Source organism: Caretta caretta, chromosome 1 (genome assembly GCF_965140235.1).
Source record: "Caretta caretta isolate rCarCar2 chromosome 1, rCarCar1.hap1, whole genome shotgun sequence".
Lineage (NCBI taxonomy): Eukaryota > Metazoa > Chordata > Testudines > Cheloniidae > Caretta > Caretta caretta.
The window spans coordinates 245,220,516-245,240,793 of NC_134206.1; the positions used below are offsets into that span (position 1 = coordinate 245,220,516).

General features: G+C 45.7%; 1 protein-coding gene across 3 annotated transcripts in view; it reads right to left on the reverse strand.

The window, feature by feature from the left end:
- TMTC1 (transmembrane O-mannosyltransferase targeting cadherins 1) overlaps window positions 1-11,917 on the reverse strand; it is a 179,519-nt gene extending 167,602 nt beyond the window's left edge. For 2 of the 3 annotated variants that reach the window (XM_048829284.2, XM_048829264.2), the window contains exon 1: window positions 11,392-11,916. In XM_048829284.2, coding sequence (XP_048685241.2) covers window positions 11,392-11,756 — 365 coding nt within the window. In that variant the 5' untranslated portion in view covers window positions 11,757-11,916. Of the gene's footprint in view, window positions 1-11,391 lie in introns of all 3 variants that reach the window. The other variant, XM_048829275.2, reaches the window with a different exon arrangement.
- Between the last annotated feature and the right edge of the window lie 8,361 nt (window positions 11,918-20,278).

Genomic DNA, 20,278 nt, shown 5'->3' on the forward strand with positions numbered 1-20,278 from the left:
GAACACATCTGGAGAGAGGATACACAGAAAGAGTACCACAACCATGGTATCATCCCTCCCACCCTGCAGAAGACCCTGTATAGGATCTCTGTGATCACCTGTTCCTGGGGCTCTGGAGTAGAGCAGCTCATCTGCCAAAGCTCTGACTAATTCTTCTCCCCTCTTGAAGAAATACATAGGAGAACTCACTGGAAGTTACTGACAATATACGGCTTGATCCTTCACCACTGAAGTCAATGGGTGCTTTGCCAGTCTACTAAATGGAAGCAGAATCACAGCTAAAGACTGCAATAGTTTACATGGCTACCCATTCTGCAATTCGAAGGAGGTTCAAAGGTGACTGTCAGGTGGGGGATTATGCCATCCAGGTACTGGTGAACAGCAGTTGAAGAACAAAGGGCCTCCAGGAGATTGGGGGTGGGGGGTCAATCCACAAGTATGAGGAGGTGTAACTGCTAGAATCTTCTATGGGGGAAATGGCCACCCACCCCATCCCTAATGGGAGAACTCACTGGAAAATTCATGAGTAGGAACTCTCCAGTGTGGGTATTCCCTCACCAAGGAGACCTGAGCTCCAAGATAATTCCATGCTGAAGCAGAGACTCTGGCCTCAACTCATCCCTTTGTGTCTAAGTATTGCATCATATATAGTTCATAGCGTCACACACTGCTCAGAAACCATGGCCAAACCCATGTACAGAAGGAAAAGAAAAAAGCATTTAATTTTGAAATTCCTTGATTTGTTAGTGTAATAAGATCTGTTCAAGAACATCATTAGAGAGGGTGTATCCCTTTGGTTTGGGGACAGTTTCAAAAGGATCCCTTATCATGTAAGTGAGCCTTGTAAGTTACAGCTCACCATGTTACTGTATGGTGTAGGATGGACCTTTGTCCTTATGGCCCTGTCGAGCTGAATAGGTAAGAGCACAGTCTAGCCCTCAGGAAAAGGTATCTTTCCCATGCAGAATGATGAAGGCACATGAATCCTACTGTTCATCTCCTTCCTTCATGGGGAAAAACAGAAAAATCTGCATAGCCCTCTACTTGCTCATAACTTTTGACCTCAGTGTTCAGCCTTGATCGCCATGAAACATTCCAAAGTTAAATAGAATTCAGCAGATTAGCTTTTTTTGACACAGAACTAATAGGACTAATCATGCCATGAGAGTGACTTAAAAATGGAATTTGTTTGAGAAAACTCAAAGTTAGTTTTGTCATATATAAGCACTAACACCACTTGGCACTTACATAGTGCTTTTTAATCCATTTAGACACACAAATACCCACTCCACTTTTTCTTTTTTATAAAACTCTCATGATTTAAAGATATTGTAAACCATAATTGGAGAGTGTGTGTTTTTATGGACCTTGTTATTTTCCCTGGACAGCTTGTGTTTAGTTTAATCTGTTTTATTATTTTCAACAGACTGACAAAAATACAACACTGTATGAAGTAGAAATGCATAGCAGAATGATGATCATTTGTTACAGCAAATAATTCCTAATGAAAATTCTCAGTTATAGGATCCCAAAGTTCATTACAAATCTTGGAGAGACGGAGATTTAGATGCAGGCTTTTATATATTTCTACAAATTAATGTAACAGGAGGCCAACTGAGCAATTAAGCTTTTTCTGGTTTTCCATTTTCTTTACATTTTCACATAAATCATGAAATTATATCTGAAAATGCCAACGAGGCATGCTACTGCAAGATTTCACTATACTATAAAGTGGAACCTGTTGAGTGAACTCTATGAATGCATCTACCATATACTAAAAAAAAGTGTGCACCTGTATGCCAACAGTGGTCCAGCTGCACCAATGCTAACAACTGTTAAAAAGTGTTAACTAGACAGGGTTCAAATATTTTCCTCCAGCATGCCATGAAAACCCACAGTAACCAAAAAATGCCCAAGCCCTACTAGCATATACACTGTGGCCAGCACTGATGCAGTTGCACTATTGTTGGAAGACAGATATCCTTTTTCTAGTGTAGAACACTCTGTACTAGTAATTCCTTAGTGCTATTCTACTTTGAGTGTAGTGGAGTGTAAGCCCCAAAGGGCTTCTTCACCACCACATTTTCAGCCTTTTATAACTGGAGGCCGCCACTGATCCTCTTTGAATGTAACACCTACCATATACCAGACAGGTACTGAAATTTGTACTCCAATGGAAACAACACTTTCCCCTTCACCTCTGCTCTGTTTTAGGGAAGAAGAACAGAAGTTTCTACTAAGCTATGGAGGTATGGTTCATCAGGAGTGACAAATATGAATGTGCAAACATTTCTGGGTCTTCACAGACAAAAACAACAGAAACTTTGGACGGTTTTTGACATTCACCAAACTAATGCAACCAACATTCACATGGTTTCAAGTTTTGACTTCACATAGTGGCCTAGCAATTAAAAAAACTGACCCGTTGTGGCAATGTACAAATTGACAATACAGTAGAATACTTTATAGAAGTGTTGAACTATGAAGAAGGCGGCAACACCACACATCATCAGAAGCTACCTCTAAATTTTTTCTTAAATAAGATCAAAACCACAACAAATGGCTGTGGACATTTATGTATAGCAAAGTAGATGCTTTCCAGCCCCATCAGGCTACTTGTCTACTCACTTGAAAGAAGATCAGGATCAAAACTTGTTCAAAGGACACAATCACAGAGATCAGTCATCAGCAACAGCACTAGTGAAGATTACACTGGAGTTATTCTGCATGATCAGTGGTAGACTTCAAACCAGATTAATGTTAGAATTTTTAATTGAATTTGAAATAACTTATTACATAATCTTTCAGCTCTGACGTCCAGTCTCAGCTTGGTGGTGACAGTGTAACAAGTGAGAGCCAGACAAACTAAAAGGGGGGAAAAGAAGCCTTGGCATAACAGTCCAAAACACAGGAGGCCGAATGCAAAGAAATGCCATTAGACAATCACGCCACCAATCATAATTCATTTTAATGTACTCAGAAAGCATTGACAGGGCTCCTCCAGCTGGGAGGAAAGATTGGTCCAAAGCTGAGCCTCCTAAGGAAAGGAAGGAAGAAGGAAATAAATGAAGACAGCACCAAATATCTGCTACTAAATATTAAACACTCCACTCTGGTTCACTTTCCTCTCATAACACAAGAGCTAGGGGTCACCAACTTAGTTCCCTTTAAGCTGTGTGGTCATGCAGCAGCCTGAACCCACCCAGACGGGACCTGCTGTGGCTGGGGAAGGGGTGACCCTCCCACATCCCCAACTCAGCCCCGGACCTGCCACAGCCAGGGGAAGGGCACCTATCCCACGGCCCCAACCCCAGAGCTGCCACTGCGGGGAAAGGCACCTCTCCCCGCCAGTCCAGGTGCTGTTGTGAGGAGAAAGATCTGGGGGGAATCCTCTTTCCCCAGAGCACCCTCCTGCATCTCAAACCCCTCATCCTCAGCCCTGCCCCAGAGCCTGTACCCCCAGCCAGAGCCCTCACCCCCCACACACACACTCCGAACCCCTTAGCCCCACCCCCACCACATGAATTTTGTTATGTGCACTGATATGAAGGTAATGTGTCACACATCACCTACATATTGGTGCACATAACAAAATTCATTCCGCACATGGGTGAGAAAAATTAGAGGGAACACTAGTCACCAAATTAGATTAAAAGGCAGCAGGTTTAAAACAAACAAAGGGAAGTATTTCTTCACACAATGCACAGTCAATCTGTGGAACTCTTTAACAAAGGATTTTATGAAGGCCAAGATTATAACAAAGTTCAAAAAAGAACTAGATAAATAATGGAGGATAGGTCCATCAATGGCTATTAGCCAGGATGGACAGGGATGGTGTCCCTAGCCTCTGTTTGCCAGAAGCTGGGAATGAGTGACAGGGGATGGATCATAGAATCATAGAATATAAGGGTTGGAAGGGACCCCAGAAGGTCATCTAGTCCAACCCCCTGCTCGAAGCAGGACCAATTCCCAGTTAAATCATCCCAGCCAGGGCTTTGTCAAGCCTGACCTTAAAAACCTCTAAAGGAAGGAGATTCTACCACCTCCCTAGGTAACGCATTCCAGTGTTTCACCACCCTCTTAGTGAAAAAGTTTTTCCTAATATTCAATCTAAACCTCCCCCACTGCAGCTTGAGACCATTACTCCTCGTTCTGTCATCCTCTTTGGAACCCCCTTTCAGGTAGTTGAAAGCAGCTATCAAATCCCCCCTCATTCTTCTCTTCTGCAGGCTAAACAATCCCAGCTCCTTCAGCCTCTCCTCATAACTCATGTGTTCCAGACCCCTAATCATTTTTGTTGCCCTTCGCTGGACTCTCTCCAATTTATCCACATCCTTCTTGAAGTGTGGGGCCCAAAACTGGACACAGTACTCCAGATGAGGCCTCACCAATGTCGAATAGAGGGGAACGATCACGTCCCTCGATCTGCTCGCTATGCCCCTACTTATACATCCCAAAATGCCATTGGCCTTCTTGGCAACAAGGGCACACTGCTGACTCATATCCAGCTTCTCGTCCACTGTCACCCCTAGGTCCTTTTCCGCAGAACTGCTGCCTAGCCATTCGGTCCCTAGTCTGTAGCTGTGCATTGGGTTCTTCCGTCCTAAGTGCAGGACCCTGCACTTATCCTTATTGAACCTCATCAGATTTCTTTTGGCCCAATCCTCCAATTTGTCTAGGTCCTTCTGTATCCTATCCCTCCCCTCCAGCGTATCTACCACTCCTCCCAGTTTAGTATCATCCGCAAATTTGCTGAGAGTGCAATCCACACCATCCTCCAGATCGTTTATGAAGATATTGAACAAAACCGGCCCCAGGACCGACCCTTGGGGCACTCCACTTGATACCGGCTGCCAACTAGACATGGAGCCATTGATAACTACCCGTTGAGCCCGACAATCTAGCCAGCTTTCTACCCACCTTATAGTGCATTCTTCCAGCCCATACTTCCTTAACTTGCTGACAAGAATACTGTGGGAGACCGTGTCAAAAGCTTTGCTAAAGTCAAGAAACAATACATCCACTGCTTTCCCTTCATCCACAGAACCAGTAATCTCATCATAAAAGGCGATTAGATTAGTCAGGCATGACCTTCCCTTGGTGAATCCATGCTGGCTGTTCCTGATCACTTTCCTCTCATGCAAGTGCTTCAGGATTGATTCTTTGAGGACCTGCTCCATGATTTTTCCAGGAACTGAGGTGAGGCTGACTGGCCTGTAGTTCCCAGGATCCTCCTTCTTCCCTTTTTTAAAGATTGGCACTACATTAGCCTTTTTCCAGTCATCCGGGACTTCCCCCGTTCGCCACGAGTTTTCAAAGATAATGGCCAATGGCTCTGCAATCACAGCCGCCAATTCCTTCAGCACTCTCGGATGCAGCTCGTCCGGCCCCATGGACTTGTGCACGTCCAGCTTTTCTAAATAGTCCCTAACCACCTCTATCTCCACAGAGGGCTGGCCATCTCTTCCCCATTTTGCGATGCCCAGCGCAGCAGTCTGTGAGCTGACCTTGTTAGTGAAAACAGAGGCAAAAAAAGCATTGAGTACATTAGCTTTTTCCACATCCTCTGTCACTAGGTTGCCTCCCTCATTCAGTAAGGGGCCCACACTTTCCTTGGCTTTCTTCTTGTTGCCAACATACCTGAAGAAACCCTTCTTGATGATCACTTGATGATTACCTGTTCTGTTCATTCCCTCTGGGATCCTGGCATCGACCATGATCGGAAGACAGGATACTGGGCTAGATGGACCTTTGGGCTGACTCAGAATGGACGTTCTTAAATATATATGTATTTGGTGAACAACAGTTTAAAATGTGCATCCATTTCAGGTCTTGTATAATAAGTTTCAGTTCAGAAACTGATTTTTATGGTCAAATTAAAAACATCCGAAATAGGATGTGTAAAGAGAACACGGACATAATCCTAAGTGTAGTAGCACTGCTATGAAATGATTGTATAGCAAGACGTCATATCTGGGAGCCTGAGTATTTAGTGTTATAAATTACAGCTCACTGTGTGGTGTCAAACTGTAACACAATAATACATTGTTACAAAGGTAAAACAAAATCAAATCAAATCTGGGGACTCCATTTTTATTTTATTTTTAACTCCTTAACCTTAAAGTCCACCCCACTGCCATTGTCCCCACCTATCCACCTGGAAAACAGAAGGGTTTACTTGTAGATGACTGGACAGTGGCAGGGGCTGATAATGGATTATTGAACATCTTACCTCTTGGCTGTTGTTTAAATCTAACCCAGAGGTTCATAGTTGCTAAAGGTCTGATCCAAAGGAAATTTTAGTCAATGGGAATCTTTCCATTGACTTCAGTGGGCCTTGGATCACACCTTCCTAGCTGTTGCTGACAGCAAATACAGTTCTCTTTGTGAAAAGAGATGATGTTCTCAGTCTAACTCCCAAGTGTCCATGTCCCAAAAGCCACCACTACTAGCCTTTTTGTTGGTGCATCTCAGCAGAAAGACCAGTGAATGAATGAGCAAAGATTTAACTGCTCTTCTAAGGAAGTGATCACTCTAAGTCAGGGTAAAGGAACATTGGTGTGAAGGAAGCATGCACTGCTGCCTTCTTCTACACCAGTTCTGTGGGAAGAAAATGTCAGTCTCCAAGGCTGTCCATCTCCTCATCCATGGATCCAGAAAGTCCCATGACTTCCTTGTCTATCTCCTCCTGGCATTAGCCAAGATGGCCAGGAAGAAGAAGCAGGACAGGGGGTTGTCTGCAATTGCAGGGCCCTTTTCTGTTCCCTTCATGCATCTAAGAAGAGTTCCGCTAACTCCTAAGAGAAATGGGTGTTTTGAGGTTTCTCTGCTGAGTGTCCCCCTCTGGAACCTTTTTTTTTTTGACCCTGTGAATGCACCTCCAATCTCTTTTTTTCCCCCGATCTTTTGTCCCAAATAATGTGATTTCTGTGTCCCTCTCCATCTTGTGACAGGGTGAGCCTTTCGTTGGTTTAATAGGATTTCAAATGGACTTTAGGGGCATGCCTTTCATTTTCCTTACAGGCTGTGTTCACCAAACCAAAGTTAAAACAGGATGACATCTGTTTAATGTCCTTTGAAACTTGTTTTATCATCTCTTGAATTTAGAAGAGACTTCTTTCCAAGCCTGTTAGTGCTGCTCCTTAAAGAACAGTTCTACTCTGACGACTATATAAAAGTGTTACCTTATTACTCCACAGATTTGCTGTCTCAGTCATAAGCCATCTGAGTGACAAAAGCAAGTTTTTACTGGATTTTTTTTGGTTACTGGCCTTGCAGAACAAACAGTTGAGAGAGTGAGCTGAGGATTTTATTTTGTCTTTCACATCCAACAGTATTGTTTACGAAGTTCCAAATCAGCAACATTGTGCAAATACATGAGAAGCAAGGGTGTAACCTAAGTGTCAGTGAGGACATAACTGGTCTACAGAACCTCTGTTACCAGTGACAAGGCATAACATATTTAAGCTGGGTGCTTTCTAAGAGCCCAGGATGAATTGAAGGACTGGCTGTTAGGAAATTATACACACCCACACACACTTATTTGAACACATTATACTGTTTTGGTTGTTTATTTGTTTTTAAGGCAGGAAAGAGAGGGAGAGAATGAACTATAGTATATTTCAGCTAAGTAACCTCTTTTAAAAAAAAAAAAAAGCCAAGAACTTACATTCCGGATGGGGTGGGCTGCAGGCGGGCTTGGTTGTTGTTTTTTTTTTTCTTGTGGGGGTTGTGGGTTTTTTGGCTTGCTCATGTCCAGACACAAAAAAATGCACCCAGAGTGTGAATATTTTACTTTTAGCTCAAGGTTCTAATAATCTAGGCCATTCAACTTTCCTCTCATTGTTCATATTGAGAGCACACACAGAATAAATTATATCCATATGTATTTATTAATCTGTAACTTAACTGTATTCTGAAATTAAAGATTTTTATTTTAAAATCTTTTATTTTAGTCTTTCTGAACTCATTTGACATTTTTAACTGCTTGGTTTTGTGTTAAGGACTCTCCTTTTAAAATTCTTCTAATGGATGCGGGGGGGGGGGGTTTCAAGCAAAATCATTTTCAGAACATGGCAGTCGCTGTCATAGACTTCATTCCAGTGTCAATTCAAAGTCTATAGGGCATCCTGAATTGTTCCTCTTGATTTCATAGCTACAAAAAGGCATGGCTATTAAAGGATGAAAAAGAGAGAGAATAAAATGTCCTTGGTATATTATGATAAGAGTTGCAGATATAATCCCAAAAAATTTCTTTTGAATCTTGCTATAACATAATCCAAAATCCATAGGGTCTCTGAATTGTGTGCACAGAACAAATAGAACAAATTCCATGGTTGGAAATATAACTTTATTCCAGAGGAGAATAACGAATGGTGCCTCACACAGGGTCTGGCTACTGTTAAAACCCCTTGATCTTCACTTAGACAACATAGTGTGGCTGAATAGATAGCTCAGCCATTACATTCCAACTTCAATCTAATCTGCAAATATTCACAATGCACCATTTTCTTAAGCATCCTAAGTGCTCTCATCTCTGGAAAGTGTATTAGGATGCTGTTTTCATTTCCATTTTGCTAAAAAGGTCCATTTCTATCAAGCATTTTATTGCCAGTAGGGCAAATCCACCCCTTGCTCCAGAGGGAAAGTGTGCCTCTACGCAGTGGAACCAGTGATGTTCTGCAGAGCAAGGGGGAGACTGGATGTTTATGCAGGGAGCATGCATTCCACACTTGGAGTGGAGTACCACTTGGTGAGAGTCCTGTATGCACAGTTTTCAGGAAGTGGGGCCAGATGACCCACTTCTGCTCAGATCCCGTCAACCTCCTCTTCCCCTACTGCTGGCAATGGTGGGGGGGAGGGGGACCACAAAGGTCCCACAGAGGCTACTTAGGCCTTTGAGTTGAATTAGTCTTCACTCTGCAGTCAGAGTATCAAAGAAGTAAAATGATTCCTTCCCAATCCAACAACCAGCCCAGGTACCGATCAAATTAAAACTGTATAGTAAACACTTTGAAATGAATATACTTCAGTATCAAATCCTGCAAACAAAACTAGTCCAACTAACTGCCAAAAGAACTACCTGCATAGCTAAATCAAGCATGATTTCATCCTAAATATGTTTTAAATTAAACAGTATAAGCAAATGCTGGTTCAGATTCAAAGAAAAAAATGCATACTGAAACATTTCATTTCAGGTACTTTGTTAAAGTTCAAAAGCACTTCACTAATTATCTCATATAATTTAGGCCCTATGCTGCCATCAGATCCTTGTATGCTGATCCTGCCACCAAAGAAGTCAATGGGGATCCATGTAGAAATGGTTTTGCCTATGCAAAGCCAGTGCGCCTCTTCAAGGCAGGGTTCTTATCTTCAGACCTGCCTGTAAAACACCAAGAACACTCCCAGCTTTTTATAAATAAAAATAAGAAATTTTGTATTCATTAATGGGTCTCACTTTATATTAAGGTTCCATTTTCAGCCAATTCATGCAGATTTTTTATAAATGATTATTTGATCCTGTAATTATTTTTTAGAGTCCAACAGGTCAACAAATTGATTATAACCATGTATAATACCTTCCACTTATGTGCTTATAGCCATCGATAGCACATACTGCTTATGTCTGAACATGCTTATAAATTATTTATAAACAAAACCTTAAAGTGTGACCCATAAGTCTTCTCATAGCAATACTGAAAGTTCATGACCCTCAATTTTAAAATGCGTTTTATTTACTACAATATATCAAATATTTTATATTATCAAGGGTTTCATCAAAACACAGTAAAAAAAGGAGTAAGATAACCAGAAGGACATGAATTGCATGCACTATACTAACTCCATCTGCTATCCTTTTTAAAAAGTGGGGCAGCTTTCCCTTCCAGATTAGCGGGGCACAACTGTCAGTTACTTTCCAGCTGCTGCCCAACTTGTCTTCTTTCTTTTGTAACAGAAAACGTTCTCTGCCTATTCTGCATGTCATGCATAAGGGCCATCTAATGCAGAATAGCTGTCTGAGTCTGAAGTCAGTGACTGAGGTGAGAGCTGCAGCTGTCAGACAGTAAGAAATGTAGTAGTATATTTAAGGCAGACCCTAGAAGTATGGTTCTTTTAAAAAGTGTTGCTAATATATTTCTCTCAGAAGTGTAGCTGAAAGTGATCATTAGACAAATGTTAAGCCCCTCTTCTTACTGCAGAAAAGGAGATTTCAAAAAGGCACTAGAGTTGGCGTGGTTTCTTTAAAGGGAGGGTTGAACAGGAATTAGAACATTTAAATGACAGGTTTCAGAGTAGCAGCCGTGTTAGTCCACATTCGCAAAAAGGAAAGGAGTACTTGTGCGCACCTTAGAGACTAACGAATTTGTGCCACAAGTACTCCTTTTCTTTTAACATTTAAATGATCATTTCAGAGACAAAGCACTTCCTAAACGTTTTTCTTCTATCCTTCTTGAATGATCACAAAGCCAACCAACAAGGAATAACCGGTGGGGGTTTGCAGATGCTGTGGACCCAGCAAGCCACATAGCTTTTGCAGGAACTTCAGGGTTTCTTGGCAGGTGCACCAGACAGCTGTTCCCCTAGAGCTGCCTGCCTTTCGGAGAGAACGAGTCCCCTCCCCACAGACAGATTCTGATGCCAACCCAGCGTTTCCCCTTCTCAGCGCTCCCCAGTCGGACTGGAGAAGCCAGAGCCCCGGGCACAACCTGAGGCAGCGGCCCCGGTGCTGACGCGAAGGCAGCCCGCTAGGCTCCTCTCTCCCCACCCCACCGGGGTCTGCACTGCTCGCGAGTTCCCTTCAGAAACGCTGACTCACGAAGCTCGCCTCCCAGCCCCAAACATGCCCGGGCCAGGGCGGGCAGCTCTGGTGCCCCAGAACCTCGCCTCGCCCAGAACCCCGCCTCGCTCGCTAGGGTGCAAGCCCCGAAAAGCCCTTCGCTTCCTCCTCCACCACCCAGTGCGGACCCACAGGCGCCCCCGCGCTGGCCCACCCGCCAAGTAACCTCCCCTTCCCCCTATATACCCCCTTCCCCCCCACACACACACGGGGAAACCCGCCAGCTGGGTGCAGCCCCAGCCCTCCCTCCACTCGGGGCGCCCTGGCGGCTGCACCCCGCGAGTCGCCGGGGGATGCGCGGCTAACCCGCCTGCTCCCATCCCCGCTGGCGCCGCCAGGGCTAAGGCCGCCGCACTCCGCATTCTCAAAGCCCCCAGGGTTAACCCCGGGCGCGCCTCTGCCCACCCCCTAGCCCGGGGCTGGCCGGGAGCGGGGCCACGGCTCCACAGGGCTCCCTCGCGCGCCCCGGGAGCCAGCAGGAGGCGCCAGGCTGCAGCTGGGCACGGGCGCGCCGGGAGGGCGCAGTGGCCGCCCGGCCGGGCCGGGGCACTTACTTGAAGGTGAGGACGCAGAGGGGGCGGTAGGACTTGTGGCTGGTGTTCTCGGCCATGCCCTTGCCCCAGAAGTCGTTGGCGAAGACGCCCGCCCAGGGGGCCGCCGCCCGCACGTCCGGGTTGTTGACGATCGCCCACACGTCGTCGTGCACGAACTCGCCCCGCAGAGAGCTGCCGTAGCACAGGGCGCACAGCCCGGCCAGCAGCAGCGCCGCGGCCAGGGAGCTGCCGGAGCCGGGCCGGGCTGGAGCAGCGGCGGCGGCGGCAGCAGCCGCCCCGGCTGCGGGGACAGGAGAAGAAGGCGGGGACGGCGGCTGCAGCGGCGCTCGGTCCCGGCTCCTGCCGCTGGCGGAGGCTGTCACCATCCTGCTGGGCTGGCTCCTCGCGGGCGCGGGGCATCCTCCTCCTCCTGCCGGGCGCGGGCGGACAGCGCCGCTAGCATGGTGCCGCCGGGGCAGGCAGGAGCCCGAGCCGCTGCTGGCTGCTCGCGCTCTGCCGCGGCTCCGCCTGCCCCGCTGCAAATAAACAGCCGCCGCCTCCCCCCTCCCCCCGTCCCAGCACGCATGCTCCTTGCTGCGCTCCCCCCAGCCCGCCACCTGAGTTCTCCGGGGAGCGGCTGCCGGGGAGGGGCCCCGGCCTCAGCTGCCCGCTGGATGCCCCCCTCTCCGGGGCGGGGGGAAAGCAGCGGCAGCCTGCCAAGGAAAAGCAGCAGCCGCCTCAGCCCGCCTGCCCTGCGTGGGGAGGGAGACAACGTTTGAGCTCCCCAAACAGTGCTCTGTACAGCACCTTCCTATCCTTACCCCCATTTTATTGATGGGGAAACGGAGACACGGCCCGGGGCAGGCACCATGGTCACGCAGCAAATCAGCGGAACTGGGACTAGAACCTGCCTCAGATACGTCCCGGTCCCATCCCCTAACCTTCAGATATATGCTGCCCCCTTCTTGATCTTTTTACCACTTTACCCAGCTCTATAAGGACCTTCTCCCGTGCCCCTCCCTGGGCAGAGCACAGCACTGTCCGGATATCAGCTTCCGCAGCTGGCCTGTTCCTGCCTCCCTTAAACCAAACAGGCTGGAAGATACATGAGAGGGTGGAGGTATCAAAAGGCAAGGCATGCTTCAGTTATCTAACCTTTTCAGCACCTGGGACAAGAACAGAGCCCAGGAGATTGAAACCTGTAAGGTAACATGTCAAATGTCAGATCCCACCATTCTCCCTCCCTATTGGCTATCATAAAATATTAGGTTCTTCTGTATAATTACACAAGCCAGCTCAGCAACACAGTAACTGGTACAATGAGATAGGGTCAATGAGTTTTGTGTTTCAACATCCATCATTTTTAAAGGCCCACTTACATTGGGGCATACTTGAATTCACACTTTTCAATATCAGGAGCCTCTTCCTCCTCTGCTGCTGAGGTCCTTTCTTTCTGTCATGACTATGCCATGTTGTATCCCAGCCTGGGATAAGCCTCATTTTCTGTGAATTGGATTTCTTCTAATTTCTCCTGACTAAAGAATAACAACATACAAAAGCTCCTCCTAGACAGGTATTTGCATTGTGACATCATCTGCCTTTTAAGGAATTCCACCATAGTTTCTTGTGGGCAGATGGATGATCTTCTGTTGTGATGGCTTCTAGCATATGGAACTTGCTTTCTCTGGACATCTGCTTCAGCCCATCCCTCTGAACATAAGAATTGTCATACTGGGTCAGACCAGTGGTCCATCGAGCCCAGTATCCTGTCTTCTGACAGTGGCCAGTAGATGGTTCAGAGGGAATGAACAAAACAGAACAATTACTGAGTGATCCATCCCCTGTTGTTCAGTCCCAACTTCTGCAACTTTAAACTTGTAGGTTTAGAGACATCCAGAGCATAGGGTTGCATCCCTGACCATCCCAGCTCATAGCCATTGATGGATTTATCCTTCATGAACTTAGCTAATTCTTTGTCAAACCCAGTTACACTTTTGGCCTTCACAACATCCCATGGCAACAATTCCACAGATTGAATGTGTGTTGTGTGAAAGAGTACTTCCTTATGTGTGTTTTAAATCTGATGCCTATTTATTTCATTGTGACCCCAGTTCTTGTGGTACGTAACGGGATGAATCATACTTCCTTATTCATTCCTCTACACCATTCATAATTTTATAGACTTCTATATCCTTCCCCTCTCCCCTACTTAGTCATATCTTTCTAAGATGAACAGTCCCAGCCTTCTTAACCTCTCCTCCTATAGAAGTTGTTCCATACCTTTAATCGTTGTTACCCTTCTCTGTGCTTTTGCCAGTTCTAATATATCTTTCTTTGAGATAGCGTGACTAGCGCTGCATTCAAATTATAGATATACCCTCAATTTATATAGTGGCATTATGAAATTTTCTGTCTTATCTATCCCTTTCTAAAGGTCCTAAGATTGTTAGCTTCTTTGACTGTTGGTGCACATTGATGTTTTCAGAGAACTATCCCCACTGACTCCAAGATCTCTTTGCGTGGTAACAGCTAAATTAGACCACATCATTCTGTATGTATAGTTGGGATTATGTTTTCCAACATGTATTGCTTTGCTCTTATCAACATTGAATTTCATTTACCATTTGTTGCCCAGTCACCCACTTTTGTAACTCTTTGCAGTCAGCTTTGTACTTAGAATATCAGGGTTGGAAGGGACCTCAGGAGGTCATCTAGTCCAACCTCCTGCTCAAAGCAGGACCAATCCCCAAGTAAATCATCCCAGCCAGGGCTGTCAAGCCTGACCTTAAAAAACTTCTAAGGAAGAAAAATTATCTTGAGTAATTTTCTATCTGCAGATTTTGCCATCTCACTCTTAACCCCCTTTTCCAGATCATTTATGAATACATTATACAGATCCTTAGGGACCCCACTATTTACTTCTCTCCACTGTAAGCTGACCATTTATTCCTACCCTTTGTTGCCTATCTTTTAACCAGTTACTGATCCCACGACTGCTTACTTTCCTTAAGAGCCTTTGATGTGGGACCTTGTGAAAGACTTTGTGAAAGTCTATGTACATGCTATCAACTGGATCACCCTTGTCCATATGCTTGTTGACACCCCCAAATAATTCTAGTAGATTGGTGAGGCATACATTCCCTTTACAAAAGCCATGTTGATTCTTCCCCAACTTATTGTGTTTATCTAGGTCTCTGATAATTCTGTTATTTACTGCCATTTTTGCCAATTTGCTTGGGACTGAAGTTAGGCTTATGGGCCTGTGATTGGCAGAATGGCCTCTGGACTCTCTTAAAAAAATCAGCATTATATTAGCTATCCTCCAGGCATCCGGTACAGAGGCTGATTTAAGCAACACGTTGCAGAATTATTAACTGTGGTATGTCATTTCATATTTGAGTTCCTTCAGAACACTTGGGTGAATGCCATCTGGTCACAGTGACATATTACTATTTATCAGTTTGTTCCAAAGCCACCTCTCTTGACAAAATCTCATCTATTTCAAAAATCATCTAAAAACACTCCTGCCATATTTTTTTAATTGTCATCCTATAGAACATATGCACTCTTTCAATAGACCAGTGATATGCTGACAATATTTTAAGATGGGGTCCTATTAAAATTCTCCCACTTAGCCTCGGAGACAGACACACACAAGGCAAAAGACTAAGTAATATATTAATTTGTTTTCTGATTTAACCAAAAGCACCTTTCCTATCGCCAAACAATCAGGGAATACCAAGTGGCAAAACAAAGTTAAATATGTCCATTGCATGCATTTAATTTAAGTTTTGGCTATTGAAAAACATACGACTATACCACAGCATTCAATCTATATTATTTGAAATGTGTGTGGACGAGGAATGAAGAGATTTTGTTGAGCCATCCAGAACTACCCTCCTGCAGGATTCATTTATTTATTTTTGCACTAATACTTGACATTTGGTGCTATCTGGTTGTAACAGGGTGCTCCCTACATTTCCGCCATCCTCTGTATACACAGACTACTTATGGACTCTACTCATAAACACCACATGTGGTTTATTTACAGTGTTCCCCCAATTACCTTTACACCACTGTGCAGCACCTTAGGTACAATAAATGCAAGTCTTCAACCCCTTGGAGCAGTGATAGATGAGGGAGAAGATCTCTCACTCCCAGATTTCTCTTGCCTCTGGCTCTCAAACTCTGCCCTCCCCCCCATATTCTATTCTACTTGCTGCTACACATTTGCTTGCTCTTGTTTAAAGTCCTGCAGACTCTTCGGCTACTCCGCCTGCCCGCTGAGTGATGCCTGCCTCTCCAGATGGTGTGACTGCTGGAAGCTATAGGTCTTCTCCATCTCCTTTTATTGTTCCAACAACCATTGCAGGGTCTTTACCATCTGCAAAGTTCTTCCTCTGCATGGATCAAGGCAAGACCCCAGACAGGAACCTAAGTGAACTTGGCACCCCCTCTGCTCCAACTATCTTCTGTGCACGCAGTCTGCTTGGAGACTCTCTGCTTGTATGGTTTATTTACAGTGTGTCTCCCCCTGCCACTCCTCATCTTTACACCATCATACAGCACCTTAGCTATAACATAGAATTCCTCAGCCACTTAGACCAATGAGAGGAGAGGTAGGAGAGCTTTCCCTCCAAGTTCTGTCTTGGCTCTAACTCTCAAAGCCTGCCTCATCCTCTCTCTCCCCCCATCTTCCACTTCCTTCCTGTATGGTCTTCTACTCCCTGAGCTAATGTGCTGATTAGCACTTGAACTCTCCCCAGACCATTCCAGTCTGTCAATTAGGGAGAGATTTGCCTGTCAGGTTTACACTGGGGCAATTTAATTGGTGATACACTGATCAGGTACTGCTACAGCTGCTGTTGCCCAGCACTCTGTCTCACTGGTGCATTCCAAATGCAAAAAAGTATTTTTATGGGCCTGAGGAACAATAACCACTCTAACCAGTGATGAGCTGCCAAAATCTTAACAACCCGTTCCCTCCTCACTCCACGAGGGGGTTGTAGCCCACCCCCGGCCCCCAGGACTCCTGCCCCATCCAACCCCCCATGTTCCTTGACACCCCCCCAGGACCCCTGCCCCATCCATCCCCGTCCTCTGTCCCCTGACTGCCCTCAGAACCAGACAGGAGGGTCTCGTGGGCCACCGTAGTGGGTGCCCACCCTGCCCCGCCCCTAAGAGCCAGAGGGACCGGCCGGGGGCGAGGTGGGGAGTCCCAGCAGTGCTTACCTGGGGCGGCTCCCAGGAAGCATCTGGCAGGTCTCTTTGGCTCCTAGGGGCGGGGTAGCATAGCTGGGGGGGAGCAGGGGGAGCAGCTGCTCCCCCACTGATCACATGAAAAGTGGCACCTTAGGCACCAACTCCATGGGTGCTCCGGGGCTGGAGCCTCCACGGGGAAAATTTGGTAGGTGCAGGGCCACCACCGGCAGCTCCCTGCCCCATGCCCGGCCCCAGCTCACCTCTGCTCCACTGAACCTCTGCTCCGCCCCTGAACGCGCCGCCCTGCTTTGCTTCTCTGCCCCCCCACCTCCGGCTTCCTGCAAATCAACTGTTCGCACGGGAAGCCTGGGCGGGCTGAGAAGCAGGTGGTGGCTTCGTGCTCAGGCCCAGGGAGGCGGAGGCAAGCTGGGGCGGGCAGCGGTTCCCTTGCGTGCCCCCTCCTGGGTTACCTGCTGCAGCGTGGACGGCCCTCCTCGCGTCCCGCCCCAGCTCATCTCTGCTTCGCCTCCGCCTCCCTGGACCTGAGCGTGAAGCCGCTGCCTGCTTCTCAGCCCGCCCAGGCTTCCCGCGCGAACAGCTGATTCGCAGGAAGCCGGGGGGGAGGGGCGGAGAAGCAGGGCAGAGTGGCCGTTCTAAAAGGGCTGCTAAATTTAACAACCGGTTCCCACGAACCGGCTCCAGCTCACCACTGACTCTAACTCCATGCAGCACAGAGGAAAACACCATCAGAAAGAGGGGCATCGTCCAAACCTTCCCTTCAATTTGGTGATGGAATTTTAACAAACGGCTCCCTGGAGCTCCTGGCAGCACCTCAGCCTGTTTATCTGTTATAGCTTATTGGTATTTATTATGCTCAAAACCATTGAGACTGGGTACCTACACTTAGCCTCCTAAATCCATATATCAGCATCTAAGTAAAAATGGTCAAATTGTCAGAAAGTGCAGAACTATTTAAATCAATGGGTGCTCAGCATCTCAGGAAACTATTTATTGAGATGCCTAAAAATGAATTTAGGACCTTTTACACCAGAGTTAATAGAGTTACATTTTTGACACTTATTAAGAAACAAATAGGAAGATTCAATAGAAAATTGTTCTGGATAGGTTTTTATCCACTGTTTCACTGGCTGAGAGTGGTGTCACTCAGTATCTGCAGAATAATTGTGTGGGTGGAGATGAGAAGTAAGCCAGAGGCTAGCCCTGTCAGCTTGCTTGCGTAGTTTAATTAAACACATAGTAAAACAGTTGCTTTTTCTAATTTGCCTCAAGATTATTTTTATAAATTCTTTAGTACAATCACATCTCCCATTTCCTTAGGCCTTATCTAGACTACAGGGGAAAGGTTTTTTTTGGTCTGTGTTTTTGGTATATGACAAGGCCTTACTGGAGCTCAAAATATTATTACTTCCCTCCCACTTGCAACCACTTTCTTATTGAGATTTTACACCAGAGTTAATAGAGTTACATTTTTGACACTTATTAAATATCAAATAGGAAGATTCACAAAGATATTGTTTAAAAAAGAATTAAGACTGAAAGTGTGTTCCAGTGGAGTCCAGCTTAACACTAAAATACCCTAACTTTAAAAAGTTAAAGTCCAGTCTTCTCACTCACTGTCTCCATGCCACTCACCCAGAGGCTAGTCAGGGAACCCGAACCTGCCCTCTTCTTCAGGTTCCAGCCCAAGGCCCCTCAGAGTAGTAATCTGGGCCCTCTCTCTCTGGCCTCATTTCTCTGTTCCTGGGCTGCTTCCTACAACTGGTTTCCCTTGTCTTCCTGGACCTACCACTTCCCAAAGCCTCTTCCCAGGGGGTGGCTACAGCCTCTACTTACTCCTCTCTTTCTCCTGAGAATATTTACCTTTTCCCAGCAGCCTCTTCTGCTTTTAGCTTCTGGCTTTTTAGGCTCCACCTATTTCTGCCCAGCTGGACCTCCTTAATTAGCTGCCTATCTGGACTGCATTAAACACTGCAGGGTCAGTGTGGGGTAGACTCCCCATCACACTTGCATATGACATGAAAATTGGGACCTTCCAAAGGGGAACCACTTCTTCTACCACCTTGGATACCCTCTGTCCTGTTTTCTGATTGGATTCTCAAATTTGGATTCAACAAAGGATGCCCTCTACGTTGTCTCCTATAAAAGAACCTTGTCAAATCAAAGGAAGCATCACTCCTCAGCTCTGAATAAAAGTGCCTATCTGGCCTTAAAACCTGCACTTTCTTTTCTTAAATAACCCCTGGAGAGATCGAGTAACTAAAGTCAGCCACAAATGAAGCCCTCTTGTGGGTAACACCAAGACCTGTGGAAAATAGTCACATCCTTCAGTACTCTCTGTCTCTCTCTCTTTCAGTCCATGGGGAGAGAAAACCACTTGCATTACAACACATCTGTAGCCTTCATGACATCTTGAACTGAAGAGTCTGTCAATTTCTCAAAATCCCAAATGTCTGTCAACAAAGCAGGAGATTTCATAGAGTTAAGGAATGTTCATCTGTGACATACCAGGGTACAATCCAGAACAGTGAGCTGCTGTGTCACCCCAGTCCTGTAACCTGGAGTGCCTTGCTTCTGTAGCCTCTGTCAAACAGCCACTAACATCCCAGTGCACCCAGATGCTTGTGTGTGTACTGCAGCCTGCCAGCCACACCTTGGCTCTCCCCAGTTTTGATTACTACTACAGGGTGACCCCAACACACTCCCAAACACAGACTTTCCCCAGAAATGTATGTTCTGCACTGTTCAGCCCTCTCAAAGACAGTCCAGAAATATTAAGTTTGTTATTCCTTTGAGGGAATAATATACCCCAGGTCATCATGATAAATGAAGTTACCCAGACACTTTAAACACACTGGATTAGATGAAACAATAAAACAAGTTTATTAACTTCAAAGAGAGAGGTTTTAAGTGAGTACAAGTAATGGGGCATAAAAGTCAGAAATGGTTACAAGAAAAACAAGGTAAGACGCTTTCTAGTGCCTAACTTAACAAACTATATTCGATTTAAAGCAAAGTTTCTCACCACCTAGTTCCAACTGCATTACTGACCAAACTCTTTAGGTTAAGACCTCTTCCCCCAAAGTCCAGCAGCTGTTTTCCTTTGTCTTCTTAGGTGTGATGCCAGAGACAGGGAGAGAGAGCTGTGTCTTGGAGTGTTTACCCCTTCTTTTTATAGTTTTTAGTTCCTCTTTGAAAAGTATTTCCAGCTGAGAATGAGGAGACGGGCAGTCTGCTGGAGGAAGGAGACTCCATGCTGTTTCTTTCCTAAGATACAGATCTCTTTGGCCATACTCCCCTTTTTTGCCAAAGAATGGCCACTTGGTAGATAATGGCCCGTCAGTTTTGTTTACACCTGGCTGAGGCATCAGCTTGCCCTTTGTCTTTGAAAAACTAGTTTAACCGCTCCCCAGACTTATCTGGGAAACATTCTTCAGTCATGATTTCAGCTTATGTTCATAACTTTACATATAATATTGCTATGTGTACTTTACCACAATCAGCAAGTTATGAGGTCAAATGATACCTCACAAGACATACCTTGAGCAAAGATTATTACAATAGTCTGTACGGTGTAAACACAGGGGTGTATTCTGTCACACCATCTAACACCAGTTTTAAACTGTTGAGTATGAAAACTTTTATAGATGTATTTTATATAGTTATCCCTGCAATGATCTGTGAAATT